Source organism: Apiotrichum porosum (genome assembly GCF_003942205.1).
Source record: "Apiotrichum porosum strain DSM 27194 chromosome Unknown scaffold_3, whole genome shotgun sequence".
Taxonomy (NCBI): Eukaryota; Fungi; Basidiomycota; class Tremellomycetes; order Trichosporonales; family Trichosporonaceae; genus Apiotrichum; species Apiotrichum porosum.
This window is the reverse complement of record NW_021167110.1, coordinates 210,574-237,964: the sequence shown is the minus strand read 5'-3', so window position 1 is coordinate 237,964 and position 27,391 is coordinate 210,574. Positions and strand designations below refer to the sequence as shown.

Below are 27,391 nucleotides of genomic sequence, written 5' to 3'. Positions count from 1 at the left end.
ACCTCCCAAAGTCCCCAGAGCTCCAACTACAAACTGTGGTACCTCGACTGCGCAAGGAGTGGATGGCGGCTAGAGGTAGAGAAGAAATGGGCTTGTGGTCTGTGCGGTGCATACGTTGTTCCTATGGCGCGCCTCTAGCCTCTCGATCTTGGGCTTGGACCCCCACCCCCCACCCCCCCTCTCTCGCTTCCATCGTATAATCCCAGCCCGCGGCGCTCGGCCGTACCTCAGATAAAACTGTTTTCGCCGCGGTGTCTCTTTGCCCGAAAGCAGTTACCGCGGACACGCTTGGCGACCGACGAGTTCTGTCCCAAGAGGGCGAGGCTCTCACGAAAGTGGGCCTGCGGAGCGCAAGGAACCGGGAACAACATGGGCGCGCAGCGGGGAGGAAAAACTCCACATCGCCAGGAATGGGTATATGAAAGCGTGCGCAGGCAAACTGGCAACCAGACTCTGCAGAGAACAGTTGGGGAGGGATGCAGACGTCCGTACATCCGAGGAGCAGGTGTGGATATGTGGATACGGGATACAGCGAACCCAACACTTTGGTCCGCGTACACTACATGGTGGCGGCTTTGGTGGCGGCGTTGCGGACAGCCATCCATCCCGCCATGCCCGACGAGTGTGCCGGTGGCGTGGCAGCGTTGGCCGTGCGCCTGGGCCTTTACATTGCGAGGAATGCACAGTGCAGTTGCCAAAGTTGCTGAACAGTAGCCGCACAGGCGCACAAGACCAGGCCTGAACGCCTCCTGGTCGTGATCGCGTGGGCTTTGGGTGGACACTGGACAATCGACCTTGTCCCACCCTGCTTGGATGTGTGACCCTCGCCTCCCCCCCCCCCCCGGGTGTCCTTACCGCTTCCCTTGTCCTACCTGTGTTCGTTCACGATCACGCGTTCTGTGAAGGACAGCCAAAGGGTTCAGCACGTCAGAACCTCGGCTTCCCTCTGTGCCGGCGACTGTCAGATGGCGTTTGCAGGCTTGGCTCCTCGTCGCAAGTATGCAGGAGAGCGAGTCCTCCCGCCTCACTCTGGAGGCACACTTTTTATTTTTTTATTGCACCCAACGGAGAGAGAGAGAGGCGTCTGGCACAGGGCCGGAACCCACGCGGGCGGTGAGTGGTGTAGGAGGAGACCGAGACTATCAAGGTGGTGGTTGTGCGTGTGCGTGCAGCTTGCGTGCGGTGCAAAAGGTCAACGAGGACATGGTTATCAGTGTTAGGGTTTTTGGGCGCTCCGGCGCGTTGTTTTTTCTCGCGTCCCTGTTGTGGCCGTTGTGGTGGTGTGTGGCCTGTTTGGCCCAGTTGTTCGTTCGGCGAGTGAACAATGTGCCGTGTGCCATGAATGGAGAGAGAGACCGAGGGACGGCGCCAGCAGCAGCAGGAAGGTGCCATATGTGCTATATCTATGTGTATGTATGCAACATACACAGGTGTTGTGCAATTTGCGTGACTCGACTGCCTGTGCGCGGGAGTGCACCCACAAGAGCGCAAGAACACCCATCGCCAGGACGATCCCGCCCAGCGCGCCTCCTCCTCCCCCGCCGTCTCCCCCCGCGCGCGCTGTACCGCTGAACCGCTGCCCCCCGTTTGGCCCGTCCCTTTTGCGCTTTTTCCCTTTCAACCCACCCCCATTGCGCGTTCGCGCGCGCCGCGCTCTCCGCCGTGCTCTCCGCCGTCGCGCCGCTGCAGCTTGGTGCTGTGCCCATAATCCTGGTCGTGCTCGCAATCAATCCAGCAGCAACTGTTGCAACCACCACACACCACACAAACACACCGTCTCTCACACCCATCCCCCATCCCCCCCCCCCAACCCCCCTCCGCACCCACCGCGTACATGCAGCACCCTCCTGCACTGCGCAACTCTGCCGGTGCGGGCACGGGCGCGGGCACGGACTCGTCCCAACGTGTGGGCGCCACCCCCGCAGTCTACGCGCAACCCAACGGCGCGGCCGCCTCCGCCGCCGCCGCCGCTGCGGCAGGGCACGCCGCTTCTCCAAACGCGTCTGCGACACACACCCACACCCACCACACCCAGTCCGTGTCTTCCATTTCAACATTGTCACAGTCGGGTCACTCGGCACCCAACATGTCGTCTGGCCTGGCATCGTCCTCGGCTTCCGCGCCAGGCCAACAACCACCATCTTCCGCCTCGAGCGCAGCCGGCAGCTGGGGCAGGTCCTCCACCGCCCCTCGCCCAGTCAGTGGCATGAACGGCAGCGGTGCTGGTGCTGGTGCTGGTGCTGGTGCTGGCAGTGGGCTCAGTGCCGACGAGCCCAGCCCAGCCCTCTCGACGTCTGGCGCGTCGGGATCCGGCTCGCTGCGAGGACGACGCTCCAGCACACCACACACCCCTCCCTCACCACGAAAGTCATCTCGACCCGTCTCGGGCGCAGCGCTGCCGAGCCCATCCCACTGCCAGGCAATCTATTCGTTCGACTCGAGCTCGATGCCGTCGAGCTCTGCGCTGGCGCACAACATGTACCTCAGCTTCAACCAGGGCGAAGTCATCCGTGTCCACGGCCGCGACCGCTCCGGGTGGTGGGACGGCGAGATCCCCGAGCGCGACGGCGTGCACTCCCGTCGCGGATGGTTCCCTAGCAACTATGTCCGCGAACTTGACCGTGAAGAGGTCCGCGAGGTAGGTGACCAAAAAGCCAAACCCCTCTCCACCCCCACTCGCATTCTCCCATTCTCGCAGACAAGAGCACCATGCTGACCGCTTCTAGATGTACCGTGCTTCAGAGCGGGACCCACCCAGCCCCAATGCGAGCTACGATCGGCGGGCCGAAGCGCGCTCCCGTCACACGTCAGTCATGTCGCACGCCAGTCACGCCTCGCACGCCTCTCAGCACTCGGTCCACTCTCAACTCTCGTATGCGTCACATTACTCTGGACAAAGTCGTGCAACAGATGGCGGCGGAGGAGGAGGAGGCGGTGGTGGGCACTCGTCATCTCTCTCTCAGCCACTGTCGCCCGCCCTCCAAACCCTCCTTCAGCCCATCCTCCAGTCCCTGTCCTTGCTGCAGTCGTCTATCCACTCCCATCGACGAGCCCATATCCAGCCGTCGGCGGCACAGGTCATCTCGGCCATTCGCGCAGCCTTGCTTCGCATGGACTGCCTCAGCAAAGAATCGAGAACCCTAGCAGCACACCCAATCCTCGCCAAGGAGCGCCGCTATGTCCTGGCTGAATTGAGCAAACTCGTCGCGTGCGCCAAACTCGCAGGGACAGAAGTCGACGAGAGCGACGACGACGCTGCGTTGGTGGCAACTGGCAAAGCTGCTCGCAGCGTGTTTGCCAGCGTTCGTCGCTTCCTCTTGCATGCAAGCGAGGCGGGTGTCTCGGTGCAGCCGCTCGAGACGGACGGAACCGAGCCCCCAGGCAGCGCCAACGACCTCACCACCGCCACGGGCATGCCGCAGTCGCGGATGCGCGTCAAGGTCCCCTCTGGCAGCGGCTCGCGCGGACCCGACGCCTACAGGATGAAGTCGGCCAGTGTTAGTGACTTGCGCGGCACTGCCCGTCGACAGGGTGGCGGTCCCGCCCACCTCTTCCCACAAGCAGCGGCTCGGCCAACTCCATTACTGGCCAATCTGTCTCTGCCGTATCCGTCAAGTCGCCGTCCGTCGGCAGCTCTGGCTCGGGTCGATCGTCGCCCGTTTCCTTTCGGTCTCGCCGACGGGCCTCGTCACATGCCCGCCACGCCCACGGGCCGTCATTTGAGCAGATTGCCCAGCAGCAGACCGAATCCCCGGAGCTCTTACAAACCGAGTTCTCTCAGAGCACATCGGCAGTGCCCCAGCGAGCCGCCGAGACATACCCGGACCCACCCATCAAGCAGTATCCTTCGGGCGAGGCCGTTCACGAGGCAGTTGGGACCGCCGAGGACGCGCTCTTGTCCATCATTGCCAGCTTTATTGGCCATATCCACTCTCACCACATCGACTCGCATCCTTCCTCGCATGCGTACCTGATCGAGCTCACTCGTGAGACGGTGGACCGCGTCCGCGACCTCTTGACCATTGTCGAGGGTGTTGGCAGGCAAGCTGGTGCGCTTGGCGTCCGTCAGCGCGAACTCGAGTCGCTCAAGGCCGCTCGCGACGAGCTCTACGACGCTGCCAGCCAGCTTGTGGAGGGAGCCGAGGCCGTCGCAAACGCTCCCTTTTCAGAAGGTGGCGAGGACGCGTACGACGCTGAAAAGACGGGCCTGTTGCGAGTCACTACCACCACTCTGCGCGCAGGCACCGAGTGCGCCCGCGTGGTCTGTCAATGTGTATCCGAGGACGCTGGCCATCCCGACTATGACCTCCCCCAGTCTGCCGGCAGTGGCACCAACCGCGGCTACGCAGGCATTGGCCTTGGAATCCGCGGTCCCCAGTCCTTGCAGAGCCTCGCGAGGCGTGCCACGTCCCTTGGCCAGTTGCACCGGCGCTACCAGCAGGACGGCGGTGCCCGGGTCAGCGTTCCGCCTCCCAAGCGTCCCGTCGACAACGACGACGAAGAAATTGTTGCCGACCAGGCTTCGGAGGACGAGGGCGATGTCACGATGCGTGTCAGCCCTCTCCGCGACGACGAGGGCTCCCGCCCAACCTCGCACCCGCCTCCCGCCACTCCCTCCAAGGACGGTGCCAGCGACCCGACGACCCGTCGCCTTTCCGACGCCACTTTGCTCAGTGTCCGTTCTCGTACCACCTCGTTGTCCTCGCCCACCACCAAGAAGATTGCGCACAAGTCGCCCTCCCGGTCGGTCGACCTTGGCAAGTACATGTCGGTCGACAGGGAACTGTCCCGCCCCTCGACTCTTGGCTCGCTTGGATCCCAGTCGCGATTTTCGATTTCGCAGCGCAACAGCGCGAGCTCGCTGGCGCCACCTATGCCCGAGCAGGCAAACGGCGACCAAGCCGAAAAGGACATCAAGCGCAGCTCGAGCGTCAGTACTGCCCCTACCCGCCCACCCCCGGCTCCTCCTGCTGGCGAAGACGGCGACCCATCACGCTTCTGGGCTGTCAAGCACGACTTTGACTTGAACGAGACAGCCTACAACTCGGAGGGTACGCTTGTTGGCGGCACCCTGCGCGTTCTTGTCGAAAAGATGACTCCTCACGACGGCACGCCCGACCTCAACTTTTCGTCTGCGTTCTGGTACACGTTCCGCCTGTTCACGACACCCGAGGAGCTTGTCCGTACGCTTATTGCGCGTTACGAGATGCCTGTTCCACCCGTTGTCGAGGGTATGGACGAGCAGCAGTTGCAGGCCTGGAAGAGCTCCAAGCAGATTCCGGTGCGCATCCGCGTGTCCAACTTTATCAAGCAGTGGCTCGAGTCGTACTGGCGTCCCGACAGCGACGACCAGGTTCTCGACACGCTCGAGGCGTTTGCGCGTGACACCCTGTCCACGACCCTCCCCGGTGGCATGGGCCCGCGTATTCTCGACGCCGTCAAGAAGCGCAGGGAGCACGTCGCCACGTCGGTCACTGGCAGCGAGAGCACGGTCGTCGCAACGACGCCCAAGTCGGCCAACTTTGACCGCACGCGTACGCTCACAGGCATGCTCCACACCCCCGCAGCTCCCTCAGCTCTCCCCACGCCCATCATCTCCAAGGCCCTCCACCAGCAGCTCCAGCGTCCCGGCGCTCCATCGAGCATTGCCATCACCGACTTTGACACGCTCGAGCTTGCGCGCCAGCTCACGATCATGGAGAGCAAGCTGTTTGCTGCTGTCGCCCCCGAGGACCTGCTCATGACGGGCAAGAAGTCTGTTCCCGAGCTCAAGGCGCTGTCTACGCTCAGCAACCAGATCACTGGCTGGGTCACAGACGTCATCCTCAACGAGCAGGACGCCAAGCACCGCGCGGCGTTGCTCAAGTTTTTCATCAAGCTCGCAGACGTAAGTCTTTAACAAAACAAGTCGCGTTTGCCTCGATTGTTGACATGCTACCGCAGAAATGCCTCCTGCTCAACAATTACTCGAGCCTTTTCGCCGTCCTTGCCGGTCTCAACAGCAGCACCATCCTGCGTCTCAAGAAGACCTGGGACGTGCTGTCTGTCAAGTACCGCGTCCTCATGGACCGCCTGCGCGGCGTGATTGAGCACACCAAGAACCACGCCGCGTACCGCACGCGACTGCGTGAGACCGCCGGGCCATGCCTGCCGTTTTTGGGTCTTATCCTCAGCGAGTGAGTGTACAAATTGTGGACGCGGCAATGGCACGGAACACCATGTCCCACGATCCTGTCCACCAGGCCATCTACCCCTTGCTGTTACTGACACACCGCTCAGCATCACCTTTACGCAGGACGGTAACCCCAACACGAGGACCACGACGTTGAACCCCGAGCTCCAGCTCATCAACCAAGACAAGTATACCAAACTGGGACGCATCGCATCCGACTTCCGCCGGTACCAGACCCCGTTTGACCTCAAGGAGCTCGACCCCGTGCAGCTCTTCCTGCAGCGCGTCCTCGCCGAGCGCGGAAGCGGCAGCCTCGACGCGCTGTACCGCAAGAGTCTGCTGCTCGAGCCGCGCCAGGGTTCCGAGAAGTTGAACAATGCGGTCGAGCGCCCCGGATGGCTGGGCGCGGGTCTCGCGCAACGGCTCCAAGTATAGCCCCCACCCACACAGAGAGGGGGGATGGCATGAGTGTAGCATAGAACAGACGATACGAGAGGAGAGAGGACAGAGAAGAGACAGAGACAGAGATAGTAGTAAACCCAACACCCCCAATCCCAACACCTCCAACACACCTACCCATCAACCACCACCCAAGCACCACCACCGGCAACCCACCAACACCCAGCTTCACCCAGCTTCACCCACGTCATCATCACGCCAACCATAGCAGTAGGAGCAGTGCATACATTACGCATCTGGATCAATGCAGATCCTTCATGACAACGAACAAACACATGTTGCAGGAATGAAGCAGTGGCAAGGAGGGGGAGGAGGTTGAGCAGAGCAAAGACCTCGTGCGGGTTGCGGGCTGACGCGAGGGCTTCAAGTCCATGAACCTGCGACGGCAGCGCGAACACGGTGTACGAGCCGCATATCTCGGCGAACAGTTCGTGGCATCGGCGACGAGATAGAAGATAATCGGCCACTGCGCGCCACTGCACCCACACGCAGGCAGAACGCCAGCGCCAACACTTTGGCCGCATCAGCGTGCTGGCGTGGCCTCGCCAACCTCGTTACCAGTGGGTTTGGCGCTTGTCGTCTACGATCTGGTCCGGCTTACTGCCCGACATCGTCCCAGGGATGGCATTAGCATGCGTGTGGGCGCTGCATGGGAGAGTAGAAGGGCGCCCTGCCCCCCCAGTTCTCTCGGTCATTTCACGCCACTGTGTGCCTCTGTACCGCTGCGCTGGCCACTAGTTTTTACCATTTCCCATCTCTCGTCCTGGGCTCAAACTCCCTGGTATGGCATTACGTCGACCTCGGTCCACGGCCACGCGCGACCACCACGGCAACCACGGCGACCACATGGATGGTGATGGAGATGGCCGAGATGGGTGGGGGATGTGGCCGTGTGTCAGACGGCCGTGGCAGCAAGTAGTGTCACATGGCGCGCCACCAGCTCCACCGATTCTCTCACTCTTGCGCAGTCGCCATGCTTCTGGCTTCTGGCCTTTGTGCTTCGCGTGCTCGTGCGCTCGTGCTCGGGCTCGGGCTCCCTTGACACAGTGCGCGTGACTAACCTGCCGAGAGACAAGTTGTTTCCTCCGGATCTCCGGATCATCTGTGTCGGCCCCCTCGTTTCCATACCGCTGTTTAATGGCCTTAATGACCTCGGCATATCGGCACAGTTGTCTCATCTCAGCGGATCAGCGGGGTGCAAGGTGGAGCCTTTGATCCTGTGAGCAGCAAAGGGCAGCCATTCGGCCAAGTGTGTCGCCTGCGTAGTGGGCACGGCCACTACCGGCCGCCATGAAAACGCTCTATGGCTGGTGTGCCGCGGCGTCCCGCACCACATGTTGTGTTTCTCGAAAACACACTATGGCCATGACGATATACGGCACACCGTACACCACACGCTATAACGCTAGTGGGTATTTCTCCTGATCTCCTGTGCTTCTGGTGCGATAAGTTTCCGCATGTCTGCCAGTGGCCAAGGGGCGTTCGTCATGTCTGGTGTGTTGCTGCGTCGCTGTTGCTGGCCATTGTCATGCGTCACCGCTACTGTCGCCTGTGGTGCAATGCTCGTGTGCACCACCTGCGGCCTGCGGATGATCGGTTCGGCACATATTCCTTGTCCTTGACCTTCGCCCTCCCCTGCCAAGCCCGTACACAGCCCATGGCTCATGGCTCGTCAAGTCTGCGGTCTGCGGACCGCGCACGGCGCATGTTATTTCGTGCTACTGCGCCGCATGCGTCGTGAGAACAGGCTCTTCCCCATGACCCATGGCCCATGGGCAACTGGCTGAATGTGCCCGCCGTCAATGGAGCGAAAGTGCGTCATAAGGATCACAGGATGACCCATAATGAAGGATCCGTTGAATGACCACTGCGTTGCAGCAGTGCATTGGTTGTGGGCAGTGAGCGCAGTGAGGGAATGTGCTTTGCCTCGGCGCCTCGGCAAAGGGTGCGAGTACGATTTCCTGTTATCCGAGGGTGGGTGCGCAGGAATCGGGGGGGGAGGGGGGGGGGGGGTGCTCTGATGGCATCAACCACACGGCCACCCAAAGTGCTGCTGCCGATGTGCATGCACAGTTCTCCTCGTGCTCCACAGTACCACAGTTGGAAAGTCGGCGTACCCAAGCGTGTGGGCCAGGCGCTGGCGCTGCTGGGCGGTTTGTGAAACCCAGGCAAACGCAACGAAACGCAACGAAACACCTGCACCGTGCACGGCAAACCCGCCTGGTCGGATGTGTGATGCGTCCCTTCTGACAGAAGAAGCTCGATGCATTCCTGACGCGTCTGCCCGCCTGCCCCCTCTTTCGGCCCGTCCACTGTGGGCCACAACAGGCGTCGCCTCCACCGGAATACCGCTGGACGCGGCAACCGTTTTTGGCTCTGCGGTCCAGACCGTGTATGTCCTCAACCCCAGATTTACCTACATCACTCTCAAGTTTTTTTTTTCCTCCTTGTGCTGTTTGACGGCACACCCACCAACCCTGGAAAGCTCGAGGCGGAGAGGGCCAAAGGGGACGCGTGGACCGTGGAGCTGGTATGGACAAAGGGGGTTTCGGGGGTTCTGGTCCCAAAATTCTGACACCAGTTTGCGCAGCCCTTTCTCTGCCGGCTGCCTCCTCCCTTCCGCAGAGCGCGGAGCGAGCCACGGCCCAGATCCAAACCTCGTTTGGCAGGAACGCTGAAAGACCTTTGTTTGTGGGTGGGAGTCCCGGAGTCTCTTTTAGGTGGAGGCACGCCGCGCACAGCCCACCCGGCCACCCGTTTGGCGCTGCAGCAGAACCCGGAGCAACGTCAAACGCAACAGCGTGCACAGAGGCGCACCGCCGCAGCACTGACACCCAGAAAGTGTTCCTGGCCACACGAGGGGTTGGCGAGAACGACCTGTCGTGACCGTCTCTGGTGCTATCTATGGCAAGGCTCGTGGTCATTCCTTCCACCTCTCCCTCCCCCCCCCCGTGTCCAACACGTCCTTGTTCTTCATACACCAAACGCCTTTTCCCCCATTACACACAGTCTACTCTTACACAACAAAAGCTTGTTGCCAGATCGGGCTACACCCGACTGTAGCACGCACCTACGCCCACAAGGCAGCCCCCCAGCGTCATCGCCTCCGCACACACACCCGGATCTGGACCGAGTGACCTCGTCGGGGCAATCGTTTCCTCCCTCCCTCCCTCTTCTTCACCACCACCACACCACCACACCACCACACACACACGTTCGATAGAGATGCAGGGCCAACCGCAGGGCCCCTCTGCGAACCAGGACGGCCGTGTCCAAGAGCATGACTACGCGCAGCGCTCGGAGATGGGCTCGCTGAGCTATCTCAATGCCGGCAACGACGACCACCTGGTTCGGTAAGTGCACGCATGAGCGCTCGGCACGGGCGGCCGGAAGTGGGCGAGAGAGATCTGAACAATTGGGACCTGTGGGACAAGTGGCTGCGACACATCAGACGTGTCGGTCAGCTGTTCCTGCTGGCGTGTATGTGTTATACGCCGTTTCCCGACTGTGCAAGGGGGTTCTACTCGACGTGCCGCACACGCAAGATTGCGTGCATCAGTGTAACCCCCCACTTTCGTCCGCGTCTTCACTTGTCACGTTGTTCCCTACACACACGCGCACAAGTCACTGACATTGCTACAGTGACTACTCTGTCGACGGCCAGCAGCAGGCCATGGCCGACGAGCAGGGTGCCGGTGAACACTACGACATGACCACTCTCCACAGCACCGATTCCCGCACCCGTCTGCACCACCCTCAGGAGGGTAAGTCTTGGCTTTGGTTCTTGGCTCCATCTTCTACTTTTGATGTGCTGGGCGCCTGTCCCATCACCGCTCGCAACTGCCCGCAGTGAAGCACAAAATGGTCACACTGGCGCCTGCGCTACATATAGACCCTCCTCCACCGCTCGGCCCTGTGGCTTTGCCGCAGCATGCCGTCTCCACCTCCCCCACCCGTGTCCTTGTTGCTCACGCTTCCAGGCTACCAACTTCCGCCTGGTGCGGGCGACGGTTCTGTGACGCACGGGCGCGTCCCCGGTGGTCAGCCCGTTGTGCAGCAGGTTCAGTACCCACCTCCCAAGGCTACCCCTGCTCCCCCCAACCCCATCCGTGACCACGAGCACTTCCAGACTGTTCCCCTCAACGACCTCGCCATGCCCAGCAGCACCTCCAGCTCGCCTCCTCCCAACCCCCACAAGGTCCGCGGCGTGCTCGGCATGTTTGCCAACGGCAGCCAGTCGACTCAGACGACGGTCAACTCTGAAAAGGAGAAGCCTGGTCGCCCAAGGCACCCCCGCAATGGCTCCTGGGATGTCCTCCAGAACTCTGAGTGGGACGAGTACAACCCCGCTACCGCCAACAAGGAGCGCCTGCGCTTTGCTGACGGTGACGCTGGTACCAACGCCTTCTCGAGGCTCTACCTCTGGTGCTTGAACCAGGGCATCGTGATGCGCTGGCTCGTGTTCATCGTCCCCGTTCTCATCGTCCTCTGGATCCCCGGAATCGTCGACGTCGCTGGTGTCGACAACGCCAAAGTCTGGGGCACCCGTCTTCTTTGGTGGTCCATCTGGCTCACGGTCGTCTGGGTGGGCTTCTGGGTCTGCAAGGCCTTCTTCATGATTTTCCCACACATTTACAGGCAGACGGTTGTCACCATTCTTCCCTCTGCCGGCCGCTACACTGGAGTGGTCGCCAACCTCGGCAAGTATGCCAAGTTTATCCTGTGGGCCGGCATCAACTACATTGCCTACCAGCCCCTCATCAAGACCAGGAATTCGGCGGACAGCAGCTCGCAGTCGCACAACATTATCACCATCATCAACGCCCTTCTCCTCACCATCTTGCTGTGCTTTGTGGCGCTCGGTGTAGAGAAGCTCGTCATTCAGCTCATCGCCCTCTCGTTCCACCAGGACGCCTACGCGGACCGCATCGCCGAGCAGAAGCACCAGATCAAGGTCCTCACCATCTTGTACACCAACTCGCACGATATCCCTGGCCGCTCGGACACTCTTTCCGACTCGGCGTCGGCTAACACCAAGGCGTCCCAGATGCCCAAGGTGGCGATGCGCAGGGCCCTTCGTGGTCTCAAGTCCGTCGCCCAGAACACCACCACTGCTCTCGGCAACGTCGCGTCGGAAATGACCGGCTCCACCGCCCTCCAGACCAACTCGCCCCAGAACAAGGTCATCACTGCCATTTCGTCCGCCAACAAGAGCAGGCTCCTCGCCCGCCGTCTCTTCTACTCGTTCCGCACCCCCGGCGCCGACCACCTCACCCTCGCCGACGTGGCGCGCTTCTTCCCCAGCCTGGAAGAAGCCGAGGGCGCGTTTGAGATCTTTGACCGCGACGGAAACGGCGACGCCACGCGCGACGAGATTGACTCTACCCTCCTCGACATTCACCGCGACCGCATCTCCCTCGAGGCCTCGATCCGCGACCTCGACGGCGCTGTGAGCCGTCTCGACGAGATCCTGCTCGCTGTCGTCCTTGTCGTCTGTGTCGTCATTTTCGCCGCCCTCGTCGTCTCAAACCAAACCTCCACCACTAGCTTCGTCTCCGGCATCGGCACCTACATCCTTTCGCTCAGTTGGTTGATCGGAACGACTATGCAAGAGATTTTACTCTCTTGCATCTTCGTATTTGTCAAGCGTAAGTGCATCTCCAGCGTCGAGAAGAGGCCAGAGAGACGTGGAAAGTATCGAGAGAAGACCAGAAACCGTGCAGAAGGTGTGGACGGGACGGAATGGTGCTGTGGGGTCGCCGCACGATCGGCGGAAATCTACTTCCGCGCTTCTGCGACCCTGACCACGTGGCGAGATTTGCTTCCGCCTTTCGCTACACTTGCTCTCATATCTTCATCTGCTGACCATTCCAGATCCCTACGATGTGGGAGACCGCGTTATCATCGGCGACGAGACTTTGATCGTGGCCAAGGTCGAGCTGCTCTCTACAGCCTTTAAGAGAGCGTCAGGACACTACATTTGGTGGGGCAATAACCAGCTCTCGACGAAGATGATTGAGAACGTTCGCCGGTCGGGTGCCACTTCTGAGACGTTTGCGTTCGACGTGGCGTTTGACACCTCTTTCGAAAGTCTTCAAGCCCTGCGTGCCGCAATGCTCCGCTTCGTCACCCAGAACAACCGCGACTTCCAGCCAATCTTCGATGTTATTGTCTCCAACTTTGAATCGCAGGACAAGCTCTCGCTCAAGGCCGATATCCGCTTCAAGCAGAGTGCTCAGCAAGGAGCTGCTCGTGTCCAGCGTCGCAACAAGTGGATCTGCCAGCTCAAGCTGGAACTGGCTCGCCTCCATATCTGGGGTCCCGCGGGCGCGGGCAACCCGAGCCCCGCACCTGCCGCTCCTACCCGCTACACTGAGGTCCCCTGGGACGAGGTTAGGGAGGCCGAGCACGCCGAGGCCCCTCCCGTGTTCAACACCTCCACAGCTGTCAGCCAATTGACTTCGCACCGCCGCGTCGACTCCACTCTGGACCTCCTCGGTGAAGCCGAATCCCTGCCACCTACGCGGGCCAATTCGCCTGGTCCCAACGCGCCATTCCAGCAGTACTCCACATCTATTGCACCCGCCGCAATGGAGCGTCTCGACAGCAATGGCCGTCGCCCAATTAACACCGTTCAGCAGACCGGCCAGCGCCAGTACTACAGCAGCAGCAGTGGATCGCACGCGTAGACATGGACACTCCCCCCCCCTTTCCCCCCGTTACATTTCCCATTCCATTCCATTACAAACCATTACCACACAAAAAATCCACCCATCGCCCACTTCATCGCCGCAGCCATCGGCAAAGCCACACCCCATTTGGACAAACCCACACCCACACACCGTCCTGCCCCCAATCAATCCCTCGCCGGCGAGCCGTGGATGGGGCAGACGATTGTAGATCATTCGCGCGGCTGCCGACCGGCCGGCCATCGGCGGTCCTCAATGTACATAGACATCATTTCCCTCCATGCAAAGAGTATCAAGGACATGGCATGTTCCGAACAAGTATAATCCGTCCGCAGCGACAGTGGTAGCCAGCAATGGCTCCGCCCGTTAGTAGCGGTTTGGTTTTGAAATACATTCAGTGCAGCGGCGGTGGTAAGGTAGTGCTTGGAAATCAGGTTTCATACGTCCGTGTCGAAATGTCGAAACGTTTTACATGTAGGCGCATGGTGTCAGATCGCTCCTATAGCCTGCTCAAGGTGACGCAATAGCTTGTGCTCGGCCAACCAAATGGTCATATGCAAGAGCGACAGACAGTAGATCCTATAACAGTTACCAACGTCCATTTACGTGCCACACGGACGTTTGTGAGGAGATGAGGAGACTGTTCGTTTAATATATACCTGCTACATAAACAAAAGCTCTCACATTAATATCTACAGCTGCCCCCCCCCCCCCCCCCCCCCCCCCCCCTCCCCCCAGCCTCAAGCTGTACAGGGGCATGCCCATACCGCCACTCGTCAGCACTTCTGGCCCTCGAAAGGGAGCAGGATGGCGATATGTAGGCTGCTCATTGTCTTTGTTGTGCGCAGCCCAGTATCTGCTGCAACTGGCACACCGAGCGGACCCATCGCCAGTGATCCTGAGCGAGGCCTTGAGGCCTGTCTGGAAGGGTTAACGACGCTTCAAAGTGAAAGGATGGACATACTGCGAGTGAACACTGCGCGTTCGCGCAATGTCCCAAAGATCCGGTGAGGGGTTGTTCATGTGCATGGCGCTGGGCGTTGTCCGCGCCTCGTCACCCACCAGTCCCCCGCGGCTGTTGTCAGCAAATCTCAAGCCCAGCTTTTTTTTTTTTTTTTTTTTACTCACTCCCAGCGATCGGGATGCGCGACGCAGGCGCCGCACAGCTCGCCGTTGACTGTGAAACGGAGGGGCATGAAACGCTTGTTATCAGCCGATGCTCTTCCATGGGTTCATCTCGTCCATCTCGGCTCACCCGGCACTTTTCGCAGAAGCCATGTTGGATGGTGACATCATCGATTTGACGAGGAGTCGCACCCTCGTGGCCAGCAAGTCGATCGTTGCTGACGTCCTCATCGTCGTCCACCGCCACCTTCGACCAGTCCTCTCTGTGGTCATCTGCATCGTCCCTCAACCAATCCCACTCCTCCTCATTCGAATCATCACCGTCAGGCTCCACGCCCACGTGCGCAGTCCCGAGCACCTTGACGACTTCGTGTCAGCTTTATCTCATGGGCAACTTACGCGTTGGTCGCCATGATCGCCAGCGCCTCCCCACACTTCCACCACCGCGGTTGAAGACGAGCCCCATGTTGAGGCGGTCGTCGGTACTGATCGAGTGGCGGTTGAGGGCGTGGATCATCACAGCTCGAACCGTCTCTCCCCTGCGGTGGCGAACCTGCAACGTCAGCCCAACGTCCCCAAGGGTGTGAGAGCACGATACTCACCGCATGTCAGGCAGCCTCGCACGGGGCGCGAGAACGGAGACTTGTTCGTCGAGGCGGTACTTGTTTTCTCCCGGCCCCAATCCCCTGCCACCTCGGCGTGGCCTATGGAGACCATCGTCAAAGTAGGTCTGGGCGTGTGCCAACATTCGCGCCATTCTGTCCGACGCCAGCATGTCCCACGAACCGTCGTGGGCGAGGACAACCCACAACTTGGTTGCCTGTGCCACAGCCAACAGGATGTGGAGGTTGGATGACAACGCCGTGGCGCCGTCAAGGACAACGACATCCACCTGCCCGGTGCAAGTGTAGGCGAGCCAGTCTTTGTTGGGCAACTGGTTGCGGTTGGTCGGCACAGGGTGGTTCTCCCACTCGTTGGACGGCGAGCTGGCTGACCGCAACGGAACGGGAGCACCACCCCCCTGTCGGAATGAAGAAGAATGCAGAGTGAATATATAATTATTGGAAATTATGATTTAAATACTACTGTAGATATGGGGTGTGTTTGAGGCCGTGTGTGGCACACACCAACAGCCCCGGTGGGGGATCTGCTCGTCGCACAACACGTCGTCGACCTCCGGGCGCAAGACATTGTTCAGCCGCCTAAGTTGGCGGGGAGACAGTACATGGGCTGTGCTCGTGGGGCGCTGGATACCGTACACGTCTTTGGTGCGGTCGATGATGCTCACGTCAAATGGATCTGTTCTGATGAGTTGATATCCTGGGTCGCCCACTCACCGCCGCCTTCCTCCTTGGTCATCGCGTGCACGAATTGCGTGTCGACTTGTTTGCACACGTTGGTACGTGTCGAGCAGGCTCAGGCGGTTAGACGGCTCGGAGCTGGCGGCGCTACGCGAGTCCATCTGCAGCTGTTTGCCGATGTCGAGCAGGTCCTTGTCCGACACTTCTTGTCCTGTCGTCACGCTGAGCACACCTGCGAGCCTTTCCCAAAAGTCCCGACCCTCGGTGAGGAGGAGGCTGGGATTGACCGTCGACATCTGGCTACGGAACTCGGTGGCGGTGAGTCGCGCCTGGTTCTTGACCGGGGTGATTGAGTCGCGAGGAGAGCAAGAGCTCACGGTCTCCGACTGACGGGCTGGGTCCTGGAGGTCCAACGCCGTCTGACCGCCCGTCTCCGCAGGTGAGCAGCTTGATGGATGAGGGGTGCTTACAATGCGAGAGGTGGGGTTGTCGCGACACTGTCACCCAATACCTGGAAGTTAGTATCCATCTCGTATCTTTGTCGCGCCGGCGAGCTCACCGTGAGCATTGATGTGGTGTTGGGTGCTGGGGACAGTGCGGTAAACGCTTGCTGCCTCCTCTTGGACTCGCGAGCCTCGCAAAACTCGGCGATAGATGGTCGCTTCTGGATGATTACTTCTGGCCTGTTGGCATTGTATAGCTGGCTCACAGGGGATGAGTGTAATGGGAACAAACCCGACCATCCACCTTAGCGCGTTCTACGCCCCTCCCACCCGAGGTCGCGTCAACCAGATTATGTCACCTCTCTTATTCCTCTCATCCCTCACCTTCCCTTGCCCACCTCTATCCACCGTCCATCTCTCTCTCTCTCTCTGGCATCAATCCACCCCCGCATCTCTCGCTCTGCCCCAGATACGGCCTCCCCTCGGTCTCTTTGCAGACAACCCTGCTGAGAGCACCGCCAATGCGGTCCTGCAGCTAATCGCTGCCACGCCTCACCTCGTCGATGTTCTCGACCACCACCATGCCCATGGGGATTGCAGTGCGTATTATTTGCATACTCAACTGACAGTCTTAGGCAGTGCATGCACTCCCTTCATTGTGGCGGACACGTTGGACGTTATGGGATGGGCAGAAGAGCCATTCGTAGCTGAAGAGTTCACCCGCCACTGCGCCACTGCTTTCGACTGTGAGTGTAGTATGAGGTGTTTTCCGGCAACGACGGCCAAACAGGGCTCAACTTCCAATGGTTTATGTCATCTGCGTTTGCCACTGATGTAGGAGGAACCTTGTTATCCTCGTGACCCGTGTGGGAGTGTGACACGGGGAGGGTCCTGTGGCGTTGTGACAATCGAGGGACGTTTCTCTGCAACGTTTACTGACAATGGCACAGGATGGTGAACAACAGGGGCAGCCCTCGTGGGTGGTTCTGCCGGTTTCGGTGCCATGCTTAACAACATGCCCGACTCTGTACACCTCGGAATGGCGCCATCGTTGTCACCGACGGCTATGACCGAGATCTATGCCAAGCCCGACGGTCAGTTTTGACTCGAAGGCGAGCGGGCCAGTCCTTACTGACTCTTGTTCTTTCTGCACAGTTGTCCGTGCAATGTCCGAGCACAGGATCCTCCGCGACAACCTTCTCCGGGAGTACAAGGCAGTCTCTGCCTCAGACCTCCCGGATACGGAACGTCTGCGGGTCAAGAACTCGTACGAAAAGGCACGCTACCTGACCTTCCAGCATGTCCAGTTGGAGCTCCACGATCTTGATCCGGACCACACCAATCGTACCAATCTCGACTCGGTACAACTGGACAATTCATCCCCTTCGGCGGATTCCACGCCACCCCCGCCCTACCGTGATCCCCTATCAGCCGAGGCGGTCGACTTCTCGGTGGAAACAGCTGAGTTGTTCGACACGACGGTCGATGTCAGCTCAAAGGAGGCTATCGCGTTGTCCGCCTTCGAACTAGACAGCATCACACCGGACGAATATTCGGCGTTGCTTCAGTCAGGCCCTGAGGTTGATGCCACTCTCCTCGACTTTCTCGACGTCGATGCCCAGCTCGAGGAGGAGGAAGCCGATGACGATGACGACAAGATTCCGACCGAGGCGGAGCTCACCATGGTCGACGGCGCGCTGAATGCGGACGACGGGGTCGGCGCTGCCGACGACGATGACATGGCAGACGAGACCACCGACGCCAACGCTCCCAGTGCTAGCTCCGCCGCCAATTACCGCCGACGCGATCATTGGACACGAACGAGGAGACCGCCTTGCCTCGTTAAGGGCCTCAGTAACCAACAGGTGCCAGATGGATTGGCAGTCGACCTATGGCCCTCCCATGTGGCACGACGTTCCAGGCGTTGTTGAATGGTATTGGTAGTCGATTTCAATGTGTGCAATGTGTGGGCGGCGCTTTCAAAACATACTTTCTTGCATGTCTCCATGCATACACCCTCCTCCTCACTTCGGTTTCAGACAAATGCATTGACGCGCATTGGCGCATACTGATTCGAATAGATACAGATGTATGCATGCACCAGTCGTGGTGGAGTACCTGACTTTTGACTGAGCAGGTGAGGAACTGAATATACATTCGGGTGGAATGAATACTTACTTCAAATCTATTTGCCGAGTGAGCAACGGAACTATAATACCCCGTGCTCCTCTTTGTTTGTACATGCGCTCGCTCAACACTTGTTCACTTAAAACAACATTTACGTCCTCCTCTCCAACACATTCCTACCACCTCAGCAGCACGTCATGGCAGCGCGCGTCTCCGGGCGCTTTGCGCCAGCGCCACCACCTTTCGTCGACCTGCCTGCATTGCACCGGCCCCAAGTCGTGGATGCTGAAGGCTACGAGCTGTCCGACGAGCAGCTCGCTCAGCTCGCATCCGCCGTTGCCGACCCTGACGCGCCATCCGGCAGCGTGCCAATCGAGGTCGAAGCTCCTGTTGAGGTTGAGGATGAACCTGAGGACGAGGCGATGGAGGTTGATGACGAAGAGGGTGGCGAGGAGCAGGAGCAGGGCGAGCATGACGCTGAGGATGGCGAGGGGGGCGAGGAGGGCGTCGAGGAAAGCGCGTCGGCACCGACATTAGAACTCGACCAGCCAGAGCCTGTTGAGGGCAAGACACCGCTCTTGAGTCTTTCAGACAGGTGAGCATGGTTGTTCTGGGCAAAGTGGAGAGCTCAGCTAATCGACAGTCTCGTCCTGCAATATACCTTCCTCCAGACCCGTCACCACCACCTTCACCACCTGCTTCCTCACATCTTCAGTCATCCGCCTGTACCAGCACACAACAGGCCGCGACTGCGCCCACCTCCTAAGAACACTTTCATCTTCCCAACTCCATCTGCTCCTCAGCAGCCACTGCCAAGCAGAGAGTACCATGCTCCTCCGAAGAAGGACGACCAGGAGAAGAAGGGCAAAGGCAAGGAGAAGGCCAAGGAGGCCGGCGAAGGTGATGCCCCTGGGCCTTCTGGTACTCCTGGTGCTGAAGACAAGACTAGAGAGGACGACAAGGAGGGCGCCGACAAGACGGACAAGCTTGAGGCCAAGACCGAAGGCGAAGCTGAGGACAAGGACAAGCCCGCGAAGCGTGTCTACAAACGCAAGGTCAAGGTCCTCGAAGGTGTGCAGCCTCCGGCTCACGAGATCGAGTGCATTGCTCGCGTGACGCTCCAAGTAGGCCCCATGACGTTCCCCAACACCGAGCTGTGGATTGGCCGCTTCGTTGAGCCACGATCCGGCAGTGGAGGTACAGTTCGCGGTGGGCGTCCCAAGGATCCGGCCGAACCCAAACCGCCCAAACCACCCAAGCTGCCCAAACCGCCGAAGCCGCCAAAGGAGAAACGCGTCCGCGCTCCACGTCCAAGTGATGGGCCAACACCGAAGCGTCAGCGCGCTGAGCGTCCTCCGACCACGCAAACGACCGTGCCAGTGCGCCCGCCGCCAGTGCCGCCGACTGCGCCTGGAACTGCTCAACCCCGCCCTCCGGCGCCAACGCCGTCACAACCTGTACCCACCACCGCGTCTGGCGTTCCCCGCTACGCGTCCAGGAGCGACATCCCGCAAACTCTCATCCAGCGCGTCAACGCTGCTGCGAGTCAGTACCCGTGGCTGTCGATTCTGATCCACAAGGCTGCACGCAGCGTTGCCAACAAGGACGAGTTGGCCAAGCTGGGTCGTGTTGTCGCGCGTCTCGGACGCGGTGAGGGTGTGGGCGAGGGCCCTGACCTTCCTGGTTTGCCCAATGGTCCTACTACAGCAGGTCTCATGGGTCCGATTCCTGGCGTTCGGCCACCAGCTCCAGCTGCTGGGCCTTCCGCAGGTCCATCTACTGTGCGGCCACCCGTGGCTGGTCCATCCACTGTCCCTGTTGGTCCACCACGCCCACCAGTGACCGGCCCCGCAGCTGCTGCTCCTGCCACAGCTCGTCCTCCTGTGCGTCCTCCTGGGTCTGTGCGTCCTCCTGCTCCTGTGCGTCCTCCTGCTCCTGCGACGACGACTCCCACCGCTACCGGAACACCTGTCCGCCCACCTGCTCCTGCGGCTGTGGCGACCACGACCCCAGCTCGGCCACCAGTTCAGCCCACCCAAACCACTGTTCGTCCCCCAGCACCAGCTCCGGTGGCTAGTGCCGGTCCTGCTGCCCCTGCTGCCCCTGCTGCCCCACCTGCCACAACCACTCCCACCACAGTCCCAGCTGCTGCTACGACGGCATCATCCCCCACAGCAGTGCCGGCTCCTTCGGCTCCGGCACCCACACCTGTGGCGGCACCTCCTGCAGAGGCCGTGGAATCGGACCTCTCTGAACTGTCTGACTCTGACGACGACGTCGACATGACGGGTCGGCCCCAAGTTGGAGGTGGACCGATCCCAGACGAGCCAGGAAACAATGTGGAGGACGGCGTCGAGGATAACGTCGAGGTCAAGGACAAGGAAGACGTTGAGGACAAGGGCAAGGCTGAGGACAAGCCTGGGACTGCTACACCCATAACTGCGCCTGCTCCGCCCACGAGTACCGTCACAGAGCAGGAGCCTGTTCCTCTGGTGCCAACTTCTGTCCCAGCTCCTGCTGCTCCTACTGAGAGCAGCGCACCATCAGCGGCGACTCCGGCAGTTGTAACCACTGCAGCTCCTATTCCAGCTCCAGCGGCGACCGCTCCCAATCCAGCTCCTGTGTCTTGCACTCCTGCAGCAGCCCCGGTGCCCATCTCCGGTGCCCCTGTCTCTGCCACCACCACTCCAGTTACACCAGGCGCTCAACGAACACCTGCACAAGTACAGCCTACCGCTGTTGCTAGGAGTGCCGCGCCGGCGCCCAGCCAGGCTCCTCCCGTTTCTGCTACGCCCACTCCGGTCACACCAGGTGTCCAAGCACCTGCACCAACTCAACCCACTGCTGTTTCTGGTGGTGCCATCCGTCCACCAGTCCCGACGCCTGTAGCCACCGGAGCTGTTCGTCCTCCAGGAGCCCCTGCCTCTGTTGGAGCCCAGCCTATGGCTTCCCCGGCTCCGCCGCCAGGGCTTCCTGCTGGTCACTCCCATCCAACAGCCACAGCGTCTGCCGCTACACCCGCCCGCCCGTTCAGTGCACCCATTATGGTCCCTGTAACACCCCCACGTCCTACCTACCCTCTGCCTCCTGCCTTCCTTCTTGTGGCATTCAAAGAAGCGCCGACAGAGAAGTTCCTGCTTCCTCTCGGCGCCAACTCGTACGTTTCACGCATTGGTGGCGACTACGTTACAAGCCCGAGGCCACCTCCTACCCCGCCACTAGCCGTTGTTGCACCCCCTCCCCCACCACCACCCGTGGAGGTCAAGGAGGAGCCGGTCGTCACGGGAAAGAGGACTACTCGTGGCGCCATTGCAAAGGCTGCTCCCCCACCCGAGCCAGAACCCAAGCCTGTGCCCAAGGAGCCTACCCCGCCGCCGCCTCCTCCACCAAAGAAGGACCCGTTCGAGGGCCTTCCTGTTGTGCCAGGTATGAACCCTGCGGCGGGTACCGTTCTTCTTTCCACCTTCCTACCGACAACAGCCTATGAAAAGCCCCAATGGGAAGCCCTCACCAAGCGCTTGCCCTTTGACAACCCCGACTTTGCTGCCAAACTCACAGCCCCACCGGTCAAGTCCGAGCCAGAGACTTCTCCATCCAAGGGCGGCAAGGGAGGTGCCCCTCTCTCGCCCAAACGTTCACTGCGCCAACAGCTCCGCCACGAGCACGAGCACGACCCTGCGCAGCTCCCTCCGCGGGAGGGCCTGCTCAACCTGGCTGCCGAGCCGTTCCTCCCCGCTGAGGGATCTCTGGAGCCCATCACGATCCGTATTGTGGGACTCAACGACGGTCTTTGGCGTCGCGTCAAGTTTGTGATTGACGAGGTGGAAAGGGTGGAGCTTGAATCGCTTGCCAAAGCAGAGCCAGAGCTGAGCCCGCCGCCCGCTATACCTGCCCCTACAGCTGTGGCTGCTCCTTCCCCGTCGGTTCCAGTTGCGGCCGTGAATGTCGCCGCTACATCATCTTTGACCGCACCTGTTGGCCCGGCCACGGGCACTCCTGCTGCGGAGATTGGAGGTGCCCCTGCTGTCACCGTAAACCCCCCTGGTGGTGCTGCCCCCCCATCTGCAGCCGCCCCCCAGGCGTTGCCTGCACCCGCACCCCCAACCTCTGGCACGCCAGCTCCTGCGATCCCGGCCACTCCTGCCACAGCGAACCCCACGGTCGCCACACCAGCACCTGCTATTCAAGCATCTGCTACCCAAGCGCCTGCTGCCGCAGCGCCTGCAACCCCAGCACCTGCAGCGATAGCAGCCGCTACCCCAGCACCCGCTACCCCAGCACCCGCTACCGCAGCACCCGCTACCGAAGCACCCGCTACCCCAGCACCCGCTATCCCAGCACTCGCTACCCCAGCACCCGCTATTCCAGCATCCGCTACCCCAGCACCGGCTACCCCAGTGCCCGCTACCCCAGCACCCGCTACCCCAGCACCCATCGTTCCTCCAGTTCTTGCGCCCAAGGTTCGCGAGACATGGGTCGATCGCAAAAAGGCTCGCTTTCAAGCACTTCTCTCGCGCGTCGGCGAGCGCCTCTTCCCCCGCCTCCGTGTCGAGGGCCCAGCCAACCCGATCCTCGTAGAGGCTACTTCCGACAAGTGGGCTCCTCGCCCATACCACATGACCACGCGGCCGCTGTACGCCCGCATGTCACCAGAAGCTGAAGGTGGCGAGGAGGGCGAGGGCACCTATTCGCGTCAACTCACACCACCGCCCGACTTCGACAAGCACTTGCGCAAGGGCAAAAAGGCCGAGGAGCCCACCGTCACGTTCGAGATGCCCGTGTCGCTCGACGCCCTCGATGAGCGTGTCGAGGCTGGTGCGGCGCGCAGTTTTGGTCGTGGACGCGGACGCGGTGGGCGTGGCGGACGCGGTGGCAGCATTATCCGCAAGAACAGGCGCGGCACGGCCGGCGCTATCTGCGAAGGATGCGCCAAGCCCGGTCTCAAGGTCTGGCGCCGTGGTCCGAACGGACGGAGTACGCGTGAGTAGCTAGGATAATTGGACCTTGGTCAGCAAGAGCTAACATGGCAGTGTGTAACGCGTGCGGCGACAAGTTCCTTGCCGGTACACTGGGTGAGCTCCTCGCCCCTGGGGCAGCCAGCAAGGGTACGCCTGCAGACGACGAGGATGAGGATGAGGGCGATGGGGATGTGGACGTCAAGATGGAGCCCGAGGAGACGTCGGGCAAGGACAAGGAGAAGCAGGGAGACGAGGACAAGGACGGAGCCAACACGGGCGAAGGTGCCAATGACAAGGAGGGCAGCAAGGAGGTTGACGAGGTTGCCATGGCCAACGAGGAAGTTGCTACGGACGCCTCACCTGTCGCTGTGGCCTCGCCCAAGACCGCCGAGACTCCAGCTGCCACCGACAAGACCCCAGTTGCTGTTGCCACCTCTCCACCAAGTGCGACTACCAATCTCGCCGCCGAAGACGCCAAAGCGGACACGGACGACAAGATGGACGTCGACCCTTAGTTAGTTTTCACACGCCAACACCCCTGCCACCTGTGACTGCTACTACTGTATTACGATGAACCATGTGCATCGCATGCTGAGGTCGGATAATTATGGGCAGATTCTCAATGCAAGGACTGTTGATTGTGTTTTCTCGTCTTGTCTCCTTGGGATGGGTGAATAAAAATGAACTCGCGGTCTCCTGTCTCTCTAGGCGATGTTGTCGCCGTTCGAGGCCATGTACTTGACAAACTCGGCAACGGTAGCGGGCTCCTCGGCCTCGGCCTGCTGGATGAGCGGACCAAGGACACCGGGACGGCCGGCCGAGCGACGGGCAAGCTCCTTGGACGCGTAGAGCTTCTCGTCGGCGCCGATAGAGGCGACGGGGTCGTGGGTGTTCTTCTCCGAAGCGCCGAGCTTGGAGAACGAAGACTGGAAACCGGCCTCCTCGGGGTCGAGCGAGTTGAGGTCGTCACCGGCAGCGCCGTTGGCGTACGTCAGGTCCTGGGGCAGGGTGAAGAGGTCGAGAAGGGCGAGGAAGATGGGGGTCCAGAACGACGTGTTGGTGCCGGTGAGGATGAGGTCCGACTTGGCCAGGAGCTTGGTGAGGCCGACCTCGATGACGCGGCGGGAGCGGACGGGCGCCTTCTGGGTGTTGGGGAGCACAACACCCTTCATGAGGTTGCCGAAAAGACCAGGCTGGATGCTGTCCACGCTGCTGATGGCGACATCGGGACCGACGTTGTCGACAGCGGCGATGAAGGTGAAGAAGTAGACAAAGCCCTGGGTGAACTGGTCTGACGGCTTGCTCTGCAGGCGGGTGAGCAGGAGCATGAAGATGGTGTTGGTGAAGGGCTTCATGACCTCGACGGGGATAAACTCCATCATGGCCTGAAGGAGCTCAAAGGCGAACACGTCGTTGATCTTGGAGCCGATGAGACGCTGGAAGATACCGAGCAGACCCGCGACCTGGCCGTTCGAAACGATGAGGGGGGCACCGCGCATAAGGAGGGCCTTCCACAGACGAACGAGGGCGGGAACGTTGCCGCGCTGCTCCCAGAGCTGGGCCGAGAGGAGAGGACCAAGGAGAGCCTGGTACTCGTTGGGCAGGTCGTTGGGAGCGTGAAGCTCGAGGAGCTGGGCCAGAATCTGGAAGATGTAGGGGATAAACTCGACAACGTCCTGCGAGAGGATGATCTCGGCAGGGCCAAAGAGCGACTTCTCAAAGTGGGGAAGGGCGGCAGGCGAGGCCTCGCAGACAAAGCGAATAAGGGCAGAAACACTCTCAAAGCAGTACTGGTTGAAGCGCGGGTTCGAAGGGTTCTTGCTAATCTCGCCCATGATGTTGACGAGGCGGTTGAGGATCGCCTGGTGGGCAGGGACGAGCTCCTGACGAGCGGTGATGATGGTACGCATAGCGCACTTCATCAGGTAGTCGTTCTCGGCAATCTTCTCGGGGGTACCACCCTTCTCAATGTTGGTGAACAGGGCCATGAGAATGCTCTCCGCATACGGCTGGATGTCAGTGTTGGAGAAGAGGGGCTGGCGGCTCTCGTTCTTGACGAAAAGAATACGCTCAATGGTGATGGCGGCATAAGAGTAGATGACGTAGTTGGAGGAGGTGAGGTGCTGGACAAGCATGGGGAGGACAGCCACAAGCTGCTCCTTGGTGAGCTGGTTGCGGAAAGTGTACAGGTACTTGATGGCGTCGACGGTGAGGATGGGGTGGACCGAGCCGGCCGTGGCCTGGAGGTCGGACATGACGTTGCGACCAAAGAACTCGACAATGTCAACAAGAGTGTTGACCGAGGTGACACCACGCTGGAGGGTGGAGCCCTTTGACGCGATCGAAGTGAGGAGGTAGATGGCAGTGTCCTTTGCCTTCCAGTTCTCGGTAGGGTTCTGGGCGTACTGACCCAGGAACGCCGTGATGTAGCCCTGGACAATGCTGGTAACCTCGGTCTCAAAGTTCTCCATGAGCGCCTGGGTGAAGTCGGTCGCGGCCTGGCGACGGGTGTCGCTCTCGTTTGATGGCTCAAGGTCACGACGGATGTACTCGTTGGGGTCATCCTCGAACATTTCCTCCTCGTGCTCGCGGATCGTCATGTTGGGCAGGATAATGTTCTCACAGAACTGAGTGAGGGTCGACTGGGCGGCAAACATCTCACGGTGGCTGCCCATCTTTACAACAACAGACAGGAAACGAAGACCGCGCGAGACGAGCTGGGGTTTATGTCAGCTGCTGAGGCCGGGAATCGCCATGGCCGACTTACGACATCTTCACGAGTGCTGGGACCAACAGTGGTGAGCATCTGCCAAGCGCCGTTGACAAAGCTGCCAAGCTGAGGGAAGGCGTCCAGATACTTTTGAGCGAAGAGCTCTGCAATCTCACAAATGGACGAGCGGATCTTCTGGAGTGGGCCGGGGGCCTCGTCGTCGTCGTCACCCTTGAGCTCTGGACGCTCCCAGCTGAGGTACTTGAGGAGCCAGCCGGGCTGGTCGTCCTGACCGAAGAACGTGGCCATGTTGTCCTCGATGAAGGGAGGCAGGTCATGACAAGTAAGGTCGTTGAAGATCTGGATAAGGAGAAGGAGAGCCTGGGCGAGGAGAGGGAGGGAGGCGTTGGGGGGCAGGGGCTGGCCGGCAGGAGTGGAGAGGAGCTTGTCGACATGCTGGAACAGCTCAAAGTGGGGTTTGCAGAAACGGGCAAGAACATAGTTGATCTCCTCAAACAACTGGTTGGTACGGAACTGGGAACGCCAGCTGCCAAGGTGTCAGTTTGTTTCGGTAGTGTGCAAAGGCTAAACTCACCGCTTGAAGATCGAATGCGCAGTGGCGAGGACACCGTTGTTGATCACAAAGTTGTCCGCGGTGAGCGAGCTGACGAGCTCCTGCAGGGGATGTCAGCTGAAGCACGTTAACAACCACGCTGTACTTACGTCAACAAGACCCTCCCACTTGGTGGGGAAGTCAATGGACGCAATGGTGGAAAGACCCTCGCCGACCTGACTCTGGAGGCGGGCAGTCTGGGGAGTGCCGAGGGCAATCATCAGAGGGACTAGCTGGGCCTTGATGGCCTGCTTGTCCACCTCTGCGATCTGAACCTCCTCCTCCTCGCCGCCCCACAGCCTCTTGACGGTGTTCTTAAAGTAGACACCGCCAGCCTGGCGGACGACCATGGGAGCAGCATCGGAGCGCACCAGCTCGAGGACGATCTGGAGGAAACCCTGCTGAGCCTCGCCCTGTCGCAGCGACTTTTCAGCCGAGTGACGGACGGCCGCGTCCGGGGAGACGGTGTCGGACAGGAACTTTGAGAGAGTGGCGAGTGTCTCTGGAGTCGCCTGCATTTTTATGAGATGGTGTTGGAGGTTTCAGGCAAGGTGGGGGTTGGGGCTTGTTGATTGCCTTTGACTTCTTGAACGCATACAGGCGTCAGCGCGAGGCGCGCGTGACTGACGTTATATGTTTCTCCCAGATAGCCACGTGGTCTTCAACGTCACATATGCGGGACCAATTGGCCAAATTTTGCCCTGAGGGGAGAGCCCACGCTGGCAGCTGGCAGAGAGCCCCAGCCACACACGGCCAGCCAGTGCCCCCCCCCCCCCCCCCCACCGCACCGCGCG

At 60.5% G+C, this 27,391-nt stretch overlaps 6 protein-coding genes across 6 annotated transcripts; 4 read left to right on the top strand and 2 right to left on the bottom strand.

The window, feature by feature from the left end:
* Positions 1 to 1,834: 1,834 nt before the first annotated feature.
* On the top strand, positions 1,835 to 6,607 carry EHS24_005681 (uncharacterized protein; the record flags this gene model as incomplete). Its single annotated transcript, XM_028621171.1, has 5 exons — positions 1,835 to 2,638; positions 2,727 to 3,487; positions 3,562 to 5,887; positions 5,944 to 6,176; positions 6,280 to 6,607. The coding sequence occupies 5 exons, from the start codon at positions 1,835 to 1,837 to the stop codon at positions 6,605 to 6,607; spliced, it is 4,452 nt and encodes a 1,483-aa protein (XP_028477623.1).
* Positions 6,608 to 9,856: 3,249 nt separating this feature from the next.
* EHS24_005680 (uncharacterized protein) lies at positions 9,857 to 13,320 on the top strand (the record flags this gene model as incomplete). The annotated part of the gene is made up of 4 exons (XM_028621170.1): positions 9,857 to 9,984; positions 10,274 to 10,395; positions 10,612 to 12,216; positions 12,506 to 13,320. 4 exons carry the CDS (start codon positions 9,857 to 9,859, stop codon positions 13,318 to 13,320), a joined length of 2,670 nt encoding a protein of 889 aa, XP_028477622.1.
* Positions 13,321 to 14,250: 930 nt separating this feature from the next.
* On the bottom strand, positions 14,251 to 16,778 carry EHS24_005679 (uncharacterized protein; the record flags this gene model as incomplete). Its single annotated transcript, XM_028621169.1, has 8 exons — positions 14,251 to 14,395; positions 14,449 to 14,522; positions 14,576 to 14,811; positions 14,845 to 14,984; positions 15,048 to 15,431; positions 15,783 to 16,243; positions 16,306 to 16,410; positions 16,746 to 16,778. The coding sequence occupies 8 exons, from the start codon at positions 16,776 to 16,778 to the stop codon at positions 14,251 to 14,253; spliced, it is 1,578 nt and encodes a 525-aa protein (XP_028477621.1).
* Positions 16,779 to 17,204: 426 nt separating this feature from the next.
* Positions 17,205 to 18,120, top strand: EHS24_005678 (uncharacterized protein; the record flags this gene model as incomplete). The annotated part of the gene is made up of 2 exons (XM_028621168.1): positions 17,205 to 17,283; positions 17,345 to 18,120. 2 exons carry the CDS (start codon positions 17,205 to 17,207, stop codon positions 18,118 to 18,120), a joined length of 855 nt encoding a protein of 284 aa, XP_028477620.1.
* Positions 18,121 to 18,513: 393 nt separating this feature from the next.
* On the top strand, positions 18,514 to 23,789 carry EHS24_005677 (uncharacterized protein; the record flags this gene model as incomplete). Its single annotated transcript, XM_028621167.1, has 3 exons — positions 18,514 to 18,911; positions 18,960 to 23,296; positions 23,347 to 23,789. 3 exons carry the CDS (start codon positions 18,514 to 18,516, stop codon positions 23,787 to 23,789), a joined length of 5,178 nt encoding a protein of 1,725 aa, XP_028477619.1.
* Positions 23,790 to 23,978: 189 nt separating this feature from the next.
* Positions 23,979 to 27,115, bottom strand: CSE1 (importin-alpha export receptor; the record flags this gene model as incomplete). The annotated part of the gene is made up of 4 exons (XM_028621166.1): positions 23,979 to 25,991; positions 26,042 to 26,531; positions 26,580 to 26,659; positions 26,708 to 27,115. 4 exons carry the CDS (start codon positions 27,113 to 27,115, stop codon positions 23,979 to 23,981), a joined length of 2,991 nt encoding a protein of 996 aa, XP_028477618.1.
* Positions 27,116 to 27,391: the final 276 nt, after the last annotated feature.